This window comes from Seriola dumerili, unplaced genomic scaffold (assembly GCF_002260705.1).
Source record: "Seriola dumerili isolate Sdu_G_001 unplaced genomic scaffold, Sdu_1.0 BDQW01000621.1, whole genome shotgun sequence".
Taxonomy (NCBI): Eukaryota; Metazoa; Chordata; class Actinopteri; order Carangiformes; family Carangidae; genus Seriola; species Seriola dumerili.
In genome coordinates this window covers 347,742-368,592 of record NW_019174876.1, presented here as the reverse complement: position 1 = coordinate 368,592, position 20,851 = coordinate 347,742, and the positions used below count along the sequence as shown (strand labels likewise).

Below are 20,851 nucleotides of genomic sequence, written 5' to 3'. Positions count from 1 at the left end.
GTGTGTCAGAGCTTCTACAAAAGACAACTTGCTGAAAAATGAGGAAGAACGAGTGTGAAACATAAAAGAAGTTCCTGATCACAGACTAGCACCATTTGTCCTTTCAGCACCACCTTCATCACTTTCCAAGGGCTGAAATATGGAGACGATAATCTATGAAAACGAATCTGCAATGTCTATGGTATTTGAAAACCTCCATGATGCCACAGTCAGGGTTGTTGTATCAAAGAGCCGCTCTGGAGAAGACAGTCAAGTTCCTGCTGCAGCACCTGGTGAGGCAGAAATCCTAATTGTTTTGAGGTTCAGTTTTAAACATAACAGCAACACGTACAGCAACAGTGTTCACATTCATCTTATGTTGTGCATTACATTGTAAACTTGAATTTCAGAAATACTGTAAATCCTCCAAAGAAAAATCATCTAAGTATCAAATGCAGATATGAAAAGTTTTTTGTATGTATTTTTAGTCAAATGATGTGCTTAACCCAGACCACTTGTTAAAGTCAACAGAGGTGGCTCACTACAAGCATGTCTCATTTGAGGCCAGAGTCCTGCAAATTTTTAAACGTTTTAATTAATTATAAAGATTTAGTTTTTTCTTTGTTTTGTTTTTTTTTTGAAGAAAAAGAAGACGAGGTAATGAAGAGGGAACACCAAACCTCAGGTGCGCCATTTGCCAAGTTTCATCAAATTGATCACACAAATACATGCTGTATTAAACAGATGTTTAGATTTGAAGTAATGTGATTATGTCCGGAATGCAGTCTGCGCTGATGTCAATATCAATGTGTAATACTTTGAGTAAGTAAGGTTAAGTCTCCAGGTAATTGATGTAAGTCAATGTAACTTAAAAAACGATCCAATCCGTGTGTGTGTTGTGGCACACAGGAGTAAAACTGTACGGACTGGTTGCTGTGAGCTTTGGACTCCTGTGTATCCTGCAAGTGACTCTCAACATTTTCCTGCATCTTGCTCTCTGTGAGTCCTCTTAACATACATCTTTGTTGCCAATTCAGCATCTCAAATCTAAAACACCAGAGAGTTTAGAGGGTTACCACCATAGTTTTAGTGATTACACATGAAGAAGAATGTCTATCTAGAGAGAGATTAGAGTTGGGCACTACAACCTGAAATTCATATAAAAAAAAATGTATTTGCACATTTGCCTCAGTAAAAAAAACAAACAAACAAACAATATAGTATTAAATGCACTATGTTGAAGATTGTCATATATTATCTCTTATTTGTTCTTTGTACTGAACAAAAACAGATGTATGGATCATGCCTAATGATTATTACAGTGAAGTTAATCTCCAGTGAAAACTTTCAGCCAATAAACCTACAGTCCAACATGCATGAAGAATATGGTATCAATAGCATGAATCCATGGACTAAACCTGCCTTGAGCCAACAGTCCAAGGCTGGTGGTGGTGGTGGTGTAAAGGTGTGGTTAATATTTTCTTAGCACACTCCTGGCACTTTAACACATGGCTTGAATGCGACGCGTATCTCAGTATTGTTGCTGACCATGTGCTTCCCTTTATGGCCACACTTTACCATCTTCGAATGGCTACTTCCCCCATGATAATGCATCAAGTCACAAAGTAAAAGTCTCAAACAAGTTTCATGACCATGCAAATGAGTTCAGTGAACTTCAGTGGCCTCCCCATTCACCAGATCTGAATCCAATAGAACACCTTTCGGATGTGGCAGAACATGAGATTGACAATCTCAATGGCCAAATATGTAAATTAACAACATTTCCTCATTATGTTAATAGAAAACGTAGTATGGTTACTAATGTATGCAATTATGTTTCCTACAAAAGGTATTTGTGTTGTTGTATGAATGCAAATTCTAGGAGACAAAGTTGCATATAGAAAGCTAAAGACAGTGTTAGATTAAGTAGAGGAAAACAACAATACATCTGATTAATACAAAAGATCATGGAAATTCAGTTGCAGATACTGAGGCCAGATTCAAAAACCTGACTGAAGAGAGAGAAGAGCTGGAGAGGAAAATGAATATCTCTGGTAAGTATGATGATGAAACTATATCAGTAACAATTGCTTATGTTCCAGAGGGTGCATGTGTTAAGTGTTATGTTACTTATAAAGTTCCCAGTTAAATATTGTAGTTAATAGTTTCTCTCCAAGTTGATAACATTAAGTGAAACAGAGGATGAAAGTTAATGTGACGTGATGACAATAAAAAACACAACTAGTTTGTCCTCACAGAACTAAACAAACTACGAATGATTCATAAATGCAATATGCAAATTAAGTTTTAAAGTGAATTATCTGTTTGGTTTTGAACATAACTGATGGTGTTAGAAAATAATCGGTAACCTCTCCACTCAAAATGACAGATTCACAGTATCATTCCCTGACTGAAGAGAGGGATGAGTTGAAGAAGAGACTGAAAAACTTTGGTGAGTTTGAGGTTCAAACTAGTTAAACCAATAATCAATGATCCAAAAGATCTATGAATGGAATACTGGGAAAATATAATTGTTGCATACAGTCAAATCTTGTCTGTACCAAAGAGACTTGTATGATGATCCACTGTTGTAAATTTATTTATTTTTTTTAAAAATGTGTAAATGGACTTTTGCTCTGTTTGCCATAGACAAGACAGAACACCGAAGCTGACTGCATTCAATTATGAAAAATTAAGCTTCCTTTAAAAAGGTGCACTATGCATTCCTGCATGGTTTCAGCGCGATTTTATTTTTGTCTCAAATCATAGGCATCTCCCCTTGATCCACTAGCTGCCTGCCCCCTGAATACACTGTGAGACAGCGCGGTCTCTGGAGACAACACAGGCGTCACAAATGGCAAACAAACACTAGGGGCACAAACTGTGCCCCAAAACATAACAAACCACGTTGCAGCCAATCACCGACAAGATGGTTTACTTCGAACATCAACAGAAGTGACGTCATGTAGGAATGCATAGTGGACCTTTAAGTAAAGTTTTAAAGTGAACTGTCTCTCTGGTTGTGTTCATAACTGATGGTGTTTAAGTAATAGAGGAAGGAAGCTAATGTGATGTGATGATAACAAAAACATGAGTAGATTGTCTTTACAGAGCTAAGCAAACTACTAATAATTATTATAATCGATGAACGCAATATGGAAATTAAGTTTTAAAGTGAAGTGTTTGTTTGGTTGTTGACATAACTGATGGTGTTAGAAAATAACAGTAACCTCTCCACTCAAAATAACAGAGTCACAGTATAATTCCCTGACTGAAGAGAGTGACAAGTTGAAGAGGAGACTGAAAAATGGTGAGTTTGAGGTTGAAACTAGTTATACCAATTATCAATGATCCAAAGATGTATGAGTGGAACACTGGGAAAATATGAGGTTGCACTATATTGCAATATACACTGCAAGCTTGCATTTACAGTTACTCATTGGCAGGCACTTTTATCTAAAGCAACTTACGCTGTGAACACACAGCATGCATGATGGCTGCGTCACTGACTGTCGCTCACACACACGTGTGTTCACACCTACTGCATGTCTGCTGCATTGCTTCTACTACCAGCTCCATCTTTCTACATAGAGTTTGCCTTGGAAAATAGCCATCAACAGGCTACTGGAATGTTCATTATAAATCAATTTCTGAGTTATCTCGACAGATAATGTCACTAAAATGCCATGTCTCCATGCAGCTGCTAAACTGGTTAAGAAATATAATTTTTCATGTCTGTCATATTCAGATCCAGCCTAGACATTGAAACTATAGTTAAAGGTGTCAATTTCATGTTATGGTGCTGGTATGATGTCAATAGGTGAGATAACGAATCTCTAGATAACACAACGCAGCCGCAAGTCTCATGCAGGTAGCGTGTCCACTCTAACCTGTTAACATGGGTGCCAAAATGAAAACCAAGACATTCCGCAGTCGCCACTCACACTTTCAAGTGAGGGACATCACTAACCATTCAGTGCAGCAGGTCTTTTTGAGTAGAGCAATTACTTGTGCCTTTTTGAATGCAATTGGAAATGTTCCAGAGGCCAGTGAAGCATTTATCACATGGGTGATGGCTGGCACAATGGTAGGAGATACGGCTAGAACAAGGTTGGTGGGAATGGGGTCCAGTGCACATGTAATAGGATATTATTACTGTATACTGTAGTTTACTGTGTAATCTGAGAGTTCTAATTGTTACTCTGCTGATACCCTCATGCCAACACTGTTTTGTGCTGTATTGTCACATCAGTTTTCAAAAGCAAGCTTGTATACCTACACTTTGCTCTGTTTCTGTTTCTGGATACCATGAGAAAATACTTAACTTGAACTGCATGGCTTGCTCTTGGCATTCCATGACCCTGTGGTCAGCCAAAGCAGTGGAACTTAATGACATACATTTACTGACAATTTCAAGGTACACACATACTTCAGTATTTCCATTTAATGTTGTTATGTTTTATGTTGTATTTTATGTTAAGTTTCAATTAGAAATACTGATGGTTTTTCCATCTCATCAGCTGCTGAGACACCACCACTGAGTGCAGAAGCTGGTAGTTGACCGTAACAGTTTGTTGTTGTGTTTGTTGTTGTGTACTGTGGAGATGCCAGGGAGTGTGCTGCTTGTGTTGTTATTGTTAATCGATGTCTTAACTCAATGCAGTCTGTTTGCACTTCTTAAACGCAAGTGTTTGCAGTTACTCTGTCTGATAAAGCATCTGCTCAGTTTGATGTTGAAGAGATATACAGAGGTCAATGTGCTGTTACAGCAGGTTCTTGTTGAGAAAATAAAGACTAGCTTGGCTCAACGTTCAGACAGTTCACTAAAAGAACAAGGGCAGTTATATTAACAGCACAAGACATCGAAACAGTTCAGCCATGTGACAGCAGCAGTAACATGGAATCACCCCCAGCCTGACCTATGGCACCATGAACTGGTTACGTATCAAAACAGTAATGTTTACACCACACCACAATCACCAAGTACAGTAATGACAATGAACGACTTTTTACTACACAACAAACAAGTTCATGTGATTGCCTACCGCACTGTATAGCTGAGTGTAAAAGGTTCAAAATCTGATTTGCAACTGATTTTGACTAATATTTATTTTGGATCTCTGGTAGACTCCAAACCTGCCCCATTTAGATCTTGCTTAGTTTCCTTATTGTTTTCTGATTCTTTTTCCAAATAACAATTTCCTCTTTCACCCCAATGAAAAATTATGTTAAATCTTGTTGTTAATCGGATGTTTCTGTTTTTCTCTATGCTCAACAAGGATGGCTGTATTTCAGCGGTAGTCTCTATTACATTTCTTCTAACGAGAAAACCTGGCAAGAAAGTAGAAAAGACTGTCTTCAAAAAGATGCAGACCTGATTATTATAAACAACAAAGAAGAACAGGTGTGTGGGTGTGTATGTATATATGACTGTGTTGTTGAACAAAAAGTAAAAATAGTGAATGAATACAAGGGTTGAAATCAGTTTAACCTGTTACTTGTCTATTTCTTTCCTTTTTAAAAACAAGAATTTCATGCGAGAATTCAAGAAGTACTTGTGGATTGGACTCACTGACATAGAGACGGAGGGGAAATGGAAATGGGTGGATGGGACTCCACTGACAAGAAGGTGAATTGATGTTGGGTTTAGCTTGGCTACATTCTGTGTGTTGCTGCAAATAAAATGCCTCTTGGTTGGTGTTCATATTTGCTACAAATTTACTTGTTTTTGTGCTTTTTATTTCAGCTTCTGGGGTTCTAAGGAGCCAAATGGTAAAACACTTGAAAACTGTGGGCAAATTAAACATCCTGATTCGGAAAACAACTGGAATGATGAAAGATGCTCCAATCCACACTACTGGATCTGTGAAGAAAAATTTTCTCCATAATTGCATCCAAACCTGCCAGACAATACAGAAAACAGGACAAAAAGGGTGGATTTCTCAATTTCAGCTGAACAGAGGAAAAGATTTAATCACTTTGTTATTTTTTCAGTTTGAACATGAACATAATTTTCATCATTTGTTGGCTTAGTATCAGTGTAGTGTCAAATGTTCTCTGCACTGTAGGGAAAGTGACCACTTATGTAAAACCAATATACAACTAGGGTCACTGCTTTGCTGCAAAAAAGGGAATACTGTAATACATATGCTTTGATTCCTCTTTAAATAAAGGCCTGCTGTTTCCTCATTATTTGTCATTGTACAATGACTAAATTTCAATCTATGAATGTCTCCCCTGTAATTCACTATAAGCTGGTGGTCTCAGAGCTTGGGCACTCTCCTCAAAGGTTACCACTGTTAGATATTTTTCAATGAAGAGTCAGGTATTAGCCAACAGATTCTTGGACATGTGAAGTCAGACCCTCCTGTAACTGTAACTGCTCTCAGGCTATGAATGAACCTTGATATTATCGCATTAAAGTGTTCTGGGAGGGCATGGGGACAATACGCACTAGTTTGTTCCACATTTTGCATAGTTTCTTCTTCCTCTTCTTTATTCTGGTTGTGTCAAGCATCTTATTCTAATACCTCTTTTTACAATTTATACATTTCTGTGGTTTTCCCCCAATTTTACTCCCAATTTGGAATTGCCTAAAGCATGTGCCAACACTAATCAACTGAAAGCTATATGAAAATTATTCTTTATTTCCATCATTTAAAAATGGCATTTATTTTTGTATTTTTGAAATTCGTTTTTTGCAAATTACTCAGCAATGAAATTGGTCCTCTAAGGGATTGCAGTGGTTTATTGATTGTGGCTGTACTTATATCTGATTACAACTACACTAGTGTGTTATAAGTCATTTATTAAATGTTTATATAGTGCTTATGTATATGCTAAATAGGAAAGTAAAGTCTTACCAGAAAATACTTTTCAGTGAAAGTTACACTTTCACTTACAGTGTGAGGGCATTAAGGAACATGAAGCACAAACTTAGGTACAGAGCATAAAAGTAATGTAAGAGTAATTGGAAATTGAAGTTTCCCATTACAGTGATGTTACTTTCATTTTATAGGAAATGAAATTTCCAATACAGGGGTCAAAGCTTCTAATGCAAGTCCAAATAGAAATTTAACTTACTGGTGAAATGAGGAAGGACAAATGTTTGTTGCTGTGTAAGCTGAGAAAGGTTTTTTTTTTTTTTTTTTTTTAATAAAAGAAGCGGCAGATCACAGATCAGCACAATCCCAAGAAAACACAGCCACTAACAGTTCATAACTCTGCAGTCTGTAAAATATGGCAAATGGTGTACATACAGAGGAATTTGAACTCAATATGGAAGATGAAAACCTCTGTGCTGGTTCAGCCAAGAGTGATGCCTCTCTGAACCGCTCCTATGAAGAGGACGAAGTGACTTCAGTAGTGTCTGGTGAGACGCATTATATTAATGCTTCCTTGATCTTATTTGTTCATTTATTACGCAGCATTTGTTTGTGTTTGTTGGATTTATTTGTTTGTTTATTCAAATGCTTTTATCATCTTTTTGTAACTGAAGCACCTTGTAACCCTGATTTGAAAACTTTTACTTCCTTACTTACTAACTTGGTTATTTTAACCATAACATCAGCATGGATAAAAATTAAGACTTGATTTGTCTGTAAACTTTTAGGATATGCACAGCAAAGTGCGGTGTGCACTTAAACCTATTTCATGCTATGACGACAAGGGCATCACACAAGCCCAGTATTGTGTGTATATGCACACAATCCTGGGCTGGCTGGAGATTCGCTCTGGCTGCTTCACAAGCTTATAATAAGTGATATTCAAAATTATACATTTACTACAACACAGTGTCACCTGGTTTTTGCTCCTTGAACAAATTAAGCAGTTCTCCAACCTCCTGGTTAAAATCTAATTCAAGAAGTGTGAAACCTGTGAAACCATTCACTGAGTCTCTGATGGCAAACAACAAAGTTGCCACATCCCAGTCGCCAGAAAACTGCACACTGGTCTTTCAATAGTCTTCAAAGTCTGGCGCGCTCTTTCAAGAGCACTGTGGAACTGGAGACGATATGATACCAAGTTCACATATCACTTCTTGACAATAAACAGACAAAAAGTTCTTTGGCATCCAAACTGAGAAAAGAAGCTAATAGATTTCGTCAACCCTCATCACTTTTCTCACTTGTTGTAATTATTGTAAATTTGGGGAACACGAAACATCCTACTAGTCACTAAGAAAATCAGGTTGTTTCTCTGTGTCATTATGTTTATGTTTTGCATGCAGGAAGAAAACTCTGCAGACTGGTTCTTGTGAGCCTTGCACTCCTGTGTATCCTACAAGCTGTTCTCAGTATTTCTCTGCGTATTGCTTTCAGTGAGTTGCCTCCAATTGTGTCTTTGTACCATTATCGTCTTATTTTATTTAGTCTATAATTATACTTACATGCTGGGTCAACCACTTGCTCCGAGAGTTTTCGAGACATGTCAATGCCAGTGCGACATTGATGAGAATTTCACAATGTTGGTTTTGGTAAAGTTTTGGTTTATTACTCATCCCTGCAATGTCAAATTTCTCATTGTAATCCTATGTTCATGTTTTAAGCAATTCATAGATTTGTACTTGGCTAGTAAAAACAAGTCTTGCAGCTGTATGAGACTATGCTTTGTTTACCAATGTTTTAAAAATAGTTACCATTACAACATGAATGAAAGATGGAAATTCTGTTTCATTGTCAATATGTCATCATAGTTTAGTTGTGGTCATCGTATCAGAGTCAGATCCAGATCAGCTGAGATTACTTTAAGGTACAGCGGACGTTGCTTCTGTTCTCTGGTACACACCACCTGATGACCTGAGCTGGTGATTCATGTGGGGTGGATGCAGGGCAGTTTTTGGTGGGCGTGTGGGCTGTGGGTTGTTTGTGAATTTTCTTGCATTTAGATGTTAATATAATCTGATTCTGTTACAAATTAATTTCTTGCCCAGGTAATGAGGCTGGTTTTAAAAACCTGACCAAAGAGAGAGACGAGTTGAAGAGGACCAACTTTGGTGAGTATGAGGATGAAACTACTCCAATAATCAGGACTTAGATCTAAAGGACTGAAATGCACCAATTACCGCAATCAATGCATGCACACATATGATATAAAGTGAATTGCCTTCAAGTCTAACATTCTCTCCACCAGATATTGAGGGCAGGTACAAGAACCTGACTGAAGAGAGAGATGAACTGAAGAAGATCAACTCTGGTGAGTATGAGGATGAAACTATAATCAGAGCTCAGCTGTGACCTCAGCACTCTGTACAGTAGAATATGAGTCAGTCATGTGGGGATAAATTCTAAGTCAGCTACAAAAGAGCATATAGTATATTTTTATCAGTTCTGGATCCAAAGGTGTTTTAGTCAATATCAGGAAAATGAAGTAAATCCTAAGTGTTACAAGGGTAACATATTATGAATGTGAAATCTTGTCACTGAGGACTGATATAACTGGTCACTTCAGGCAGAAAACCTAAGTCCCAGTAGCATCAGATGTTTTGCTGTCAGTGTTTTATTAATACCTCAGCATAAGTAACATTTTTAATTTGTAGAAGTGAAACTGGCTACCCCCACAAACTCAATAACTAAATGTTATGTTGCTTTAATGGCTTTCTAAGTATGTTTCTGTTCCGGGGTAAAGATCACAAGACTCACAAAGCACTTGTGGTTTCACTGAAATTGTGGTTTCACTTCAATGTCTCTCAGATTCAGTAACACTCGAAGCTTAAATGTTACTGAATCATCATGTTTGGTATTGCAGGAGAATTGCTGCTAGGCTCCCATTCAGGGAGAGAAATACGAATTTAGGAAAGTTTTGAATCAGTTGCAAACAAATCACATCACATACTGATGACTACAGGATTTACAAGACAGCTCATATGCTATTCTAACATCAAGAGCATCAGACTTTCCAGTTTTGAGTTCATGTATCAGATTCTTGGCAGGCTATGCTCCACTAATCAATATCCATCAATGTACTTCAGTCAGATTCATCAGATGACCATAACTTTACAAGGCAATAATACGTCAGAGCTGGAGCCTGTGTGAAACCAGTCCAACAAATTTGATGTACTTCTTTCTCATACATTACATACATTATTTTAGCTGGGCTCAGTTCATAGTATAAACCATTTTGTATGGCTAACTAATCACCTATCATCAAAGTATGTTTAAATTTCATATTTAAAGCCACTCTTGTCTCTTTGTCAATATAATCTCATTGTGTTGAAAATGGTGGCAACTCATCAACCAGCTATTGAGGCCAATTCTGAAAACTTGACTGAAGAGCGAGATGCGTTGAAGAAGATCAACTCTGGTAAGTCTGGCTAACTAGTCTAATAATCGGAGCTCAGATCTGAAGGAATGAAGCTCCGTTCTGGACAAATACTAGTCCCAATTCTAACTTCAGTATATAGATTACATTTTAAATCAATCACATAGCTTTCCTTATACAGGCCTGCAGGGGGAAATCAAAATATGTCTAATTTATTTGACATTTTTTACCAGTTGTTTCTTGCAACTTCATCCAGTGTTTATTCTATGCTAAGCTAATCACTTCCTTTATACGAGAGTAGTAGATTTTCTCATCTAACAACAACAAATGAAATGTCAAACTATTCCTTTAAAGTGAAATGAAACCAATTATCTCAATTATCACACGCCACGCACCAGTTTTAAGAGAACAGTTATTCACAGATTACCACGTGGCATCTAGTTTCGGTTTATAGCTGTATGTGAGAATGGTGTGTATAAAAATATTATTTATACTACTTATCATTGATACATTATTTCATCACCCTATCGAAAAACTGTGTGATGAATTGTTTGAATTCACCTCTCCACCAGATATTGAGGCCAGTTTTAAAAACCTGACTGAAGAGAGAGACGAGCTGAAGAGGATCAACTTTGGTAAATATGAGGACACAACTAATCCAATACTAATGATCCAAAGGGCTCGTATGATACAAATGTTACACATCATGATAGTTCACTAACAAATTGACTCATACAATAGTCCCCTGTTGTCAAGTTTAAAATGGATGCAGTTAAAGTGGCTTTGATTTTGAACATTAATATTACACTAATACTCTGAAAGCATTTATGCTGAACAAAAATATAAATGCAACACTTGTTCTTATTGAGATCCAGTGATTCAGATCAATCAATCATAATTTTCTTGTAAATTTAGAAGATTAAACTAGCTACAACCCCAGACATGACTTAAAAAAATTTAATGGTAAGTACTTGCTCACTGAAGTGGTACTTTATCTGACAGATTACTTCTGTTTCAGATACTGAAGCCAGTCGTAAAAACCTGACTGAACAGAGAGATGAACTGGAGAGGAAGCTGAATATATTTGGTAAGTATGATGATGAAACTAGTGACAGCTTAGATCCCAGAGGGTGCATGTGTTAAGTGTTATGTTACTTATAAAGTTTCCCGGTAAATATTGTAGTTAATAGTTTCTCTCCAAGTCAATAACATTAAGTAATAGAGGAAGGAAGCTAATGTGATGTGATGATAACAAAAACATGAGTAGATTGTCTTTACAGAGCTAAGCAAACTACTAATAATTATTATAATCGATGAACGCAATATGGAAATTAAGTTTTAAAGTGAAGTGTTTGTTTGGTTGTTGACATAACTGATGGTGTTAGAAAATAACGGTAACCTCTCCACGCAAAATAACAGAGTCACAGTATAATTCCCTGACTGAAGAGAGTGACAAGTTGAAGAGGAGACTGAAAAATGGTGAGTTTGAGGTTGAAACTAGTTATACCAATTATCAATGATCCAAAGATGTATGAGTGGAACACTGGGAAAATATGAGGTTGCACAGAGTGAAATCTTGCAATATACACTGCAAGCTGAAAGCAGTTAAACAAGTAATCAATGATCAAACCAGCTGTTCCTGCAAGTTACTGGAATGTTTCATTATCATTACGCACGTCACGCAGCCAGTGTGTCCGCTCTCACCTGTTAAAATGGACGCTGAAATGAAAACCAATACGTTCAGCAGCTGCGACGCATGCAGTGGGTTCCTGGCCTCATGACACACGTTGCTCTTTCACCAGTCACAGAAACCTTGTCTGTGCAGAGAGGAGAATTTGCATTAGCACAGCCACTAACACTGTGTCAGCCACTGCGAATCACAAGCTAACAAACAACGTAAACGAATAACAACGCTTACAGTTCTGATACGTCTTCTAGTCTGCAATTTTGGTGCCCAATAAATTCCCCAAAAAACCCCTGAGTCTTGGTCTGACTGACGCTCAAACATGTTGCTGAGTCTCTCGTTGTTTCCGCCACTGACCATCTTGATACTCTCTGCTGTTTCACCTGATCATGTAGCACAAGCAGCTGTGGTGGGCGGGACTTTAGGCATGATCCAGATTTTTTCCAATGAGTAAGTAAGCCAGGTGTGCTTACAGCCCCGGGTTTTTTTCAGTTTTTATGTGGGAATCATGCTAAACAAAACATAAATCATAGCAGAGTATTTTTGCAAAGTTTAAAGCATGTCTGGAGAGGAACCTTAAAACTTGTCATACAAGACAACTGACAAACCTAACCAGATATTAAAACCTGTGCCGTTCCTGCTATCAGCCAACAGTTTGAGCATTTGATAGTGGACTGTGGGGGTCCTTTGCTTCACTCGAAGTCAGGTGCAACTTACCTTTTGACTGTCATATGCCAAAGTACCTGTTACCAAAGCGTTAACTCCTTGTTGACGTCTGCCAGTATGTGGTATTCCCACCCCAACTGTTGATAAATCAGGAGGTTCAGGCTGGGGAGAAATGGCAGTGACCACTGCAGGAGACAAAGGGGATTGCAAATAGGTTCATGTCCAACTGGCTATTTTCCCTGAATCCCAGTTAATGTGCGGGTTATGCAACCAAGGTTGAGTCAGAACTACAGGTGTCAAAGAACATTGAAGTACATTGAATTACTTTGCATTGAACTAGATAACGGTTCATGGGCTATTACTGACTGAAGGGCAAATTCATAGTTCATACCCTGCGCACCAAAATCAATCAGAACTAGAAGGGGCAAGGAGAGCTGATTAGAACACAGGCTGACTGTAACTGAAGGCGTTGTCTAGATGGGGCTGAAAAAGACAGCATTCCCATGCCTATGAATGAGCCCAGTTTTTTGACCAGACGGGACAAACAGCCATGAAGTGATCCAATTTCTGAGGAGTGTTCCTAGATTGGCTGTGGGCTTTTGCAGGAAGGTGTATTTTGGATCTGAGTCTGTTGAGTCCATTGTATGGGCAGATTGTTCTGTGAGGTTTTGTAACAAATTTGGACTCAAATACAGGACTCAGAGACGCTTGATTAAACAGTTTTAAAAAAATGTTCAAAAGGAGGTTTGGTGAGGGTTCAGGCAGGGGGGGTCCGGGACAGGTGATGAAGCTGGGCAGGTGGGAGCTGGGAATATGGCCACGGTTGGCATTGGAGCAGGGCAGGCTGAGCAATGAATGTCCGTGGCTGAATGGATGAACAACTGGAGAGATAGATAAGCAGAGCACACACTGGAGCCACAGGGTGAGTCAACCTAAGCAAAGGGAGAAGGATGAGAGTAACTTGGAGAGCACACACGAGGAAACAAACTTGACTAGAGATGGCTGTGTGTTACCACTCTGCAGACTGAAATGATCAGTGGAAGAGCGAGGGAGTCTTTATACTGTAGTAGGTGCAGTACATTATATTGCAGCAGCGAGTAGTACTATTGGCTTCGGGTGTGTGGATGAGCTGGCGGCAGAAGTAAAACTGGATACCACGCCCAGAGACAGACACACACCACACACACACACCACACAACACACACACACACACACACACACACACACACACACACACACACACACAGAGACAAACTCGGAGGGAAACACAATGGAAACAATGGGAAAGAAGGAGGCACAGCCTAACTATAACAGTTTCCCATTTTTTCCAAATGGCAGAAGTAACTGGATACCACGCCCAGGAGACAGACACACACACACACACACACACACACACACAAACAGAGACAAACTCGGAGGGAAACACAATGGAAACAATGGGAAAGAAGGAGGCACAGCCTAACTATAACAGTTTCCCATTTTTTCCAAATAACAAATTGCTCTTTCACCCCAATAAAAAATAATTTCATAATTTTTGTTGTTAATCGGATGTTTCTGTTTTTCTCTATGCTCAACAAGGATGGCTGTATTTCAGCGGTAGTCTCTATTACATTTCTTCTAACGAGAAAACCTGGCAAGAAAGTAGAAAAGACTGTCTTCAAAAAGATGCAGACCTGATTATTATAAACAACAAAGAAGAACAGGTGTGTGGGTGTGTATGAATATATGACTGTGTGTGTTGTTGAACAAAAAGTAAAAATACTGAATGAATACAAAGGTTGAAATCAGTTTAACCTGTTACTTGTCTATTTCTTTCCTTTTTAAAAACAAGAATTTCATGCGACAATTCAAGAAGTACTTGTGGATTGGACTCACTGACATAGAGACGGAGGGGAAATGGAAATGGGTGGATGGGACTCCACTGACAAGAAGGTGAATTGATGTTGGGTTTAGCTTGGCTACATTCTGTGTGTTGCTGCAAATAAAATGCCTCTTGGTTGGTGTTCATATTTGCTACAAATTTACTTGTTTTTGTGCTTTTTATTTCAGCTTCTGGGGTTCTAAGGAGCCAAATGGTAAAACACTTGAAAACTGTGGGCAAATTAAACATCCTGATTCGGAAAACAACTGGAATGATGAAAGATGCTCCAATCCACACTACTGGATCTGTGAAGAAAAATTTTCTCTGTAATTGCATCCAAACCTGCCAGACAATACAGAAAACAGGACAAAAAGGTGCATTTCTCAATTTCAGCTGAACAGAGGAAAATATTTAATCACTTGGTTATTTTTTCAGTTTGTTTGTGAACATAATTTTCATCATTTGTTGGCTTAGTATCAGTGTAGTGTCAAATGTTCTCTGCACTGTAGGGAAAGTGACCACTTATGTAAAACCAATATACAACTAGGGTCACTGCTTTGCTGCAAAAAAGGGAATACTGTAATACATATGCTTTGATTCCTCTTTAAATAAAGGCCACATGTATATTCATCAGGAGTTACTTCATATGTGTTTTGCAGGCACTGTAGAAAATTAGATCTTTTGTTTAGAGGGGGAAGACATGGATCAGATTACTGTTGCATAAGCAAGAGGTCTTTTTCTAGTCAAGTCAAGAGGCAACTGTCTGTCACTTCCAGCTCGCTTGGTGATTGAATTTATGAGTATGTTTGCTAACAACTTCGCAATCACGAAAAAGTATCTATATAATCACTTACTATCCTAATTTAATTTGTTCGAATTATTCTGACTTGCTCTAGAGAGAGAGAGAGAGAGAGAGAGAGAGAGAGAGAAAAAAAAAAAGAGTGTCAGCTCATGCTGTGATAAAATCATGATAGGCGAAAGGAAGCTACTGTGCAAACAGTTTACATTTAATAAATTTATCAAAGCAGTCCAACATAGCAACCACATCCTGTACACCAGCGCTGATACTGTAAAAACAGATAAAGTACAGGTTTATATGGAGATAGTCAGAAGTCAGTATGTCACGTAAACCCATGCAGATTACCACATGCAGAGCACATCAACACTTTCTTTCAAATTCCCCAATTTAGCATTTATAAGCAGTATATGAACATTTAGATGGTTTGCAGCACAATATAATGTAGTAAGCAGATCAAGCTGTTTATTAATGTATTTGTTTACAACAACTGTCTTTACTCCTGTGGGCACCCATAAGACATTGGTGTATAAACAGATTATGAAGGACATAAGTAAAGTTGTAATGATAGAAAATATGTCTTCATAAGAGAAATGATAATTGTTGACAAATACTGTATATCAATGAATTCTTTAAATGTTCTTATATCAAAGTATAACTTCATTACAGTGTGTTATAAACCATTTGTGAAATGTTTGTTTCAGGGGGAAAAAGGAAAGAAAGCTGGGCATACAGAGCATGGGGCTTTATGTGACATTAGAGGACATAGTTCACTCCCAGTCAACAACAAATAGTCAATATGGTCTGTCAACCATGAAGGCAATCCTTTTGTAACCTTAACTATGTACGCAGGCTTAATGACTTTTACTAAGATGTTTTATTTTCTAAAACCTAACCATACATTAAAAGTCACTTTTATGCATATATTCCAACTTTTGTAAAGCTATGACTACTGTACTGATTTTTTTGTGTTAAACGGGACCGTCTTACACACAACAGAGGGCATCTGATTATGTTAAATACCATATAGCAAGATTTATACTTTTGCATTGAGCGGTAACAGAATTGCAACGAAGCCTATACACATAGCTATTTAAAATATTACAGCTGCCAGGATACAAATGTTTCACAGGTAGTCTAATTATAATCAATGTAGGAAAAAAGGCAGATATAGATAGTCAAAGTCAAGTCAAAGTGAGAAAGTGGGGGTGACATGTTGCTGAAAGATAAGAAAGAGATGTGTGATGCTGTGGTGAGCAGATTAATATCGGGACAGAAAAGAAGAAACAGTTTGCAGAAAATCCTGTCATACTCCAGAGGGTACAAAGAGGAATCTGTGGCAGCTATGGATGATAGAAACCTACCTGATGCTTCAGCCAGGAGTAAGTAACTTTAAGGTTGGAAAAAATTGTAGTATACATGATCTGACAGTATCCTACCATAATTTGGCAAGAGGCTACATATTAAGTTAATAACTTTTCATCCAGAGACAGGGTAGAAGAAGTTAAATGAAAGTGGTTGACCTGTTTGCTGTTTTACATAACACAATATCAGGCCTTCCTAATTATAATGGTGATTTTTCATGTGTTTGTGTGGTATCTGCACATAGAGAGAAATCTCTACAAACTGCTTGGTGTGAGCTTTGGACTCCTGTGTATCCTACAAGTTGCTCTCAACATTTACCTGCGTCATGCTCTCTGTGAGTTGTCTTAAATATTTTCTCTGTAATTTCAGCCAGTGCCACCTGTGATTTATGTGGAAATTCAACAACTGAATATTATAAAACCAGAAATTGTAATTGGCTAGCATCACACTTTGAATAATTGCATTTACAAATTGTGATAATTATTTGAGTGCTTTCTAAATTAACTTGGTTAATGGCAAAACAGTTGAGATGGTTGGAGGGTATTCAAAGATCAAGTAAGAAAATAATGGGGCTTTCCAAATGTGAGTCATGTTTCATAGTGTTTTTAATCTAAAGTACAGTTACAGACAAGGTCTTAACTTTCAGATTTCTATTTGTTGTCACTAAATAAATAAATAAATAAATTTGCACTTACTCGGTGCAGATAAGGACATCAAGATTTTATGATAACATAAATACTGTAAAATATGGGTTAATGACAGCAGCTGTGCTGCGAGAACAGCAATACTGACACTGACAATGAGGTCATATTCAAGTTCAGCAACAGAGCCTCTGTTACCACATTTAAATGACCAGCTAACATTTATTTATGATTGTAAAACAGAAAAAATTTCATTATACTGTAAATGTGGCTGAGGAACAGACATTTCTCTTGTTCCCTCTTGTTGTTGAAAGTGCAACACAGCGAAGACTGAGCTTGAACACATCGGGGGCACAATGAGCCGAGGGTCTAGATCATATTAAAACACTCACAGACCAAAAACACACATGGTGTATGTAAGCTCGTGGGTGAGCATCTTTTCACATGGTACCCTAAACTCACCATTTAAACAGTGTAACAAAAGGGAATGTGTAATTCTTTTCGCCCACACAGACAGTTCTGATACAAACACGACAGATTATAAGGCCATCATCAAAAGCCTGAGTGAAGAGACAGAAGAGATAAAGAGGAAGCTGAATATATTTGGTGAGTATGAGTTTAACTCTCTGTTGCATGGAAACATGAAGATAACTGTAACATTAAAAACAATCCAACTAATTTTACATTTTTTTGTTGCTGTTTGTTTGTTTTATTCAATTGGATATGAAGCTTTTTTTAAATGTTGTTATCCTTCACAGATCATTACACACAGCAAGGATGGTTGTATTTCAACCATAGTGTTTACTACTTTTCTTCTTTTAACAACTCCTGGCAAGACAGTAGAGATGACTGCGTGCAAAGAGGTGCAGACCTGGTGATTATCAACAGCAAAGAGGAACAGGTGTGTATGAGAGTGACATCTCTCTGTGAGACATACTGTATAGGAAAAAGGGTAAATCAAATCAGTTATATTTCAGTCGTGTTAATCATCATTGGCTTCTCTCTCTGTCAACAAGGAATTCATGAGACAATTCAAACTGAAGACATGGATTGGACTGACGGACACAGAGACAGAAGGGACATGGAAATGGGTGGATGGGACTTTGCTGAAAACAAGGTTTGTAAATTACTTTCTTTGTTTGAATTAATAATTATTAGTAGTATTGCTACAGTATATTATTGAAGTATTACTGAATAAAAAGGGAGTCTCCTTCTTAAATCTTTCAACCTCTTGTGGCAACTGAGAATACACTGCTACTCAGCAGCACTCCAGTAGGTGAGCAAGTATGAAATCCTGCACCGTGTTTTTACCATTTTACATGGTATATATTATATTATATAATGTCATATCACTTTACTGATTCTTATTGTTTCTTTCACGGTAGATTCTAGACAGTGACCGTAGAGTGCATGAACTTTCTTTCAGTCTAAGCAATCACATCACTGTTCAAATGCACTTCATTTCAGTAAGTGAATGCATCACCATTTAATTCTAATTCTAATTTAATTCTGTGACCTTCAGCACAGTTTCTGTTCAGTGAAGTTCAGTCTGTTGCTGGTTCAAGCTGAGTTCAGCACAAAATTAAACCTATGGAAGAACTGTTTACAGGGGTAATGGTGCAGACACCTGTCAGTGCTTCTGTGGTTGGTTTTGTGGTTTTCAGGAAGCCTATAGGCGGGGAGTATCACACTACATCTTAAAGCTACACTGACAACAGTTGTGTGAATCCCCAGTGAGGGAAGTTCCACCCCGAAGTTAGTGAGCTACTCAGGTACAATTCAGTGTCAGCTCAGTCTAACCATTCTGTGTTAAAGATTTGTTTGTACATGTACTGAAAAAATTGATGTATTGGATTTCATGGAAGACACCTTTCTTGGTCAGAGTATTGTAAATATAAATGTATTTTTCTTATTTTGAATTGGCCTGCTCTGTAAATCATTTTCAGTTAAGAAAGGTATTTGGTAACATTACCCTTTACATTACTTTCAGTACTAAGCCCAGCTCAATCAAACAACAGCTTACAGTTTGGACATAGTGTATTTACTAACCATCAGCCAGATTAGCCCCAGTGACTGCGTGCAGCACTCTGAATATTACCCTGGTGATTCCTGACTGTGGGCTTACAAACCAAGACCAGGCAAAGGTATCTGTAGCAATGCTAACACACTAAGGTTACATGACTAAAATTTAGTCAGTCTCAGTTCAATAATAACAATATTGATGCGTCTTTGGTTGTGTTTAAATCAAAGCTAATTCTGTTTTGGTTTTAGCTTCTGGTACACTGGGGAGCCCAACACCTATCACGGCAGAGATGAAGACTGTGGAGAAATAAGCTTCTTCAATAATAATAATAATAATAATAACAACTGGAATGATATTCCATGTAACACGGAAAACTTCTGGATCTGTGAAAAGATGGTGACTTTATAACTCAGCACCCAAACCCACCAGACTGGTGGCAAAACATGACAAACACATTGACACAAACACACAAGCTAGCGTGCTTTGATAGGCTTTTTTCATGGGAGACATTTTGACATGCAAACACAGTAAAAGCTCAGGTATAAAGAATAAAATGAATGTTGGCTGAATTCCATTTAGCTGTATTAATTTCAGGTTCCTGGTATTTCATACGCTGGCTCTGGTTTTTAAATAGCATGAGGTGTAAAACATACAGGATCTGTATCAGCAATATGTTTTCATATTTATAGCTTTTCTGAATCTGTGGTTGCTGTTCTGACTATTGTGTTCAAAATCACAATTTGTTATGAATAAATGTATTATATTTAGTAGATTTTGTATTCAAATAAGCTGTGCACAATATTACAACAGCTATGATGATTTACATTAACAATAAGTAACTGAAATGTTTTTTCTTTCACTCATTTCATCTTAATTTGTGATTTTTAACCATAGAAAGACAAAAGAAAAAACAGTTTACATATTAGTGAAATTCTTACCAAACACCATAACTAACTGACATAACTAACGTTTGTGTATGAAATGTGTTATACAAATAAATTTGTCTTGGCTTGAACATTAAAAGAAATGGAAGGAAGTGGCCTCCTTAACCTGCATTTATTCAGGTCATCTGTTTTGCAGGAACTCCCTGACGACTCACACACAGTTGTTTGGTTTTAAAATAAAATTAAACCTACAAATCAGTCACTCCGAATCACTTTATTTTGCTTGCAAATGGGTTTGTAGTGTATTTGTACAATACAGATGCAATCTTGGTTCTTTTGGCTCTTTTAACAAACTGGGCAACTGACCCAACGTCCCATACCATCAAGGCTTCAAAAGGCCCAGGTTCACTGAGTGACAGTTAGTTTGTGGTCATTTGACTTATATCAGATTTGCTTGTGAATGTGCACGACTAAAGCACAATACAAACTGAAGTGACGTCTCTATGTTGGCTTATCGTACAACTGTCTTGTAGAAAGTCTCAGTGTTGAACTGTAATTTGTCTTTACTATTCAGTTTATACTGAATCTTCATCCTAGATAATTTGTGTGTAATGTACAGTAATTTTTATTCCTATATAAAAAAAATTAAACAGATTTATAAAACTGGTTGCTTTAATACAGTACCAGAGGTA

At 37.5% G+C, this 20,851-nt stretch overlaps 2 protein-coding genes across 4 annotated transcripts; both read left to right on the top strand.

Annotated features, from left to right (window-relative positions):
- LOC111236319 (C-type lectin domain family 4 member M-like) lies at positions 1 to 6,151 on the top strand. The gene is made up of 9 exons (XM_022765012.1): positions 1 to 272; positions 623 to 664; positions 889 to 978; positions 1,959 to 2,033; positions 2,369 to 2,431; positions 3,230 to 3,289; positions 5,259 to 5,383; positions 5,508 to 5,608; positions 5,726 to 6,151. The coding sequence occupies exons 1-9, from the start codon at positions 140 to 142 to the stop codon at positions 5,865 to 5,867; spliced, it is 831 nt and encodes a 276-aa protein (XP_022620733.1). The 5' UTR covers positions 1 to 139; the 3' UTR covers positions 5,868 to 6,151.
- Positions 6,152 to 7,158: 1,007 nt separating this feature from the next.
- Positions 7,159 to 15,080, top strand: LOC111236318 (C-type lectin domain family 4 member M-like). 3 transcript variants are annotated; one of them, XM_022765009.1, is made up of 11 exons: positions 7,159 to 7,351; positions 8,210 to 8,299; positions 8,912 to 8,974; positions 9,112 to 9,174; positions 10,219 to 10,281; positions 10,812 to 10,874; positions 11,258 to 11,326; positions 11,659 to 11,718; positions 14,168 to 14,292; positions 14,421 to 14,521; positions 14,639 to 15,080. In XM_022765009.1, the coding sequence occupies exons 1-11, from the start codon at positions 7,219 to 7,221 to the stop codon at positions 14,778 to 14,780; spliced, it is 972 nt and encodes a 323-aa protein (XP_022620730.1). In that variant the 5' UTR covers positions 7,159 to 7,218; the 3' UTR covers positions 14,781 to 15,080. The 3 variants fall into 3 exon arrangements, with proteins under 3 accessions (XP_022620730.1, XP_022620732.1, XP_022620731.1); XM_022765011.1 differs by having other exon boundaries at positions 14,168 to 14,300; positions 14,639 to 14,731; XM_022765010.1 differs by lacking the exon at positions 10,219 to 10,281.
- Positions 15,081 to 20,851: the final 5,771 nt, after the last annotated feature.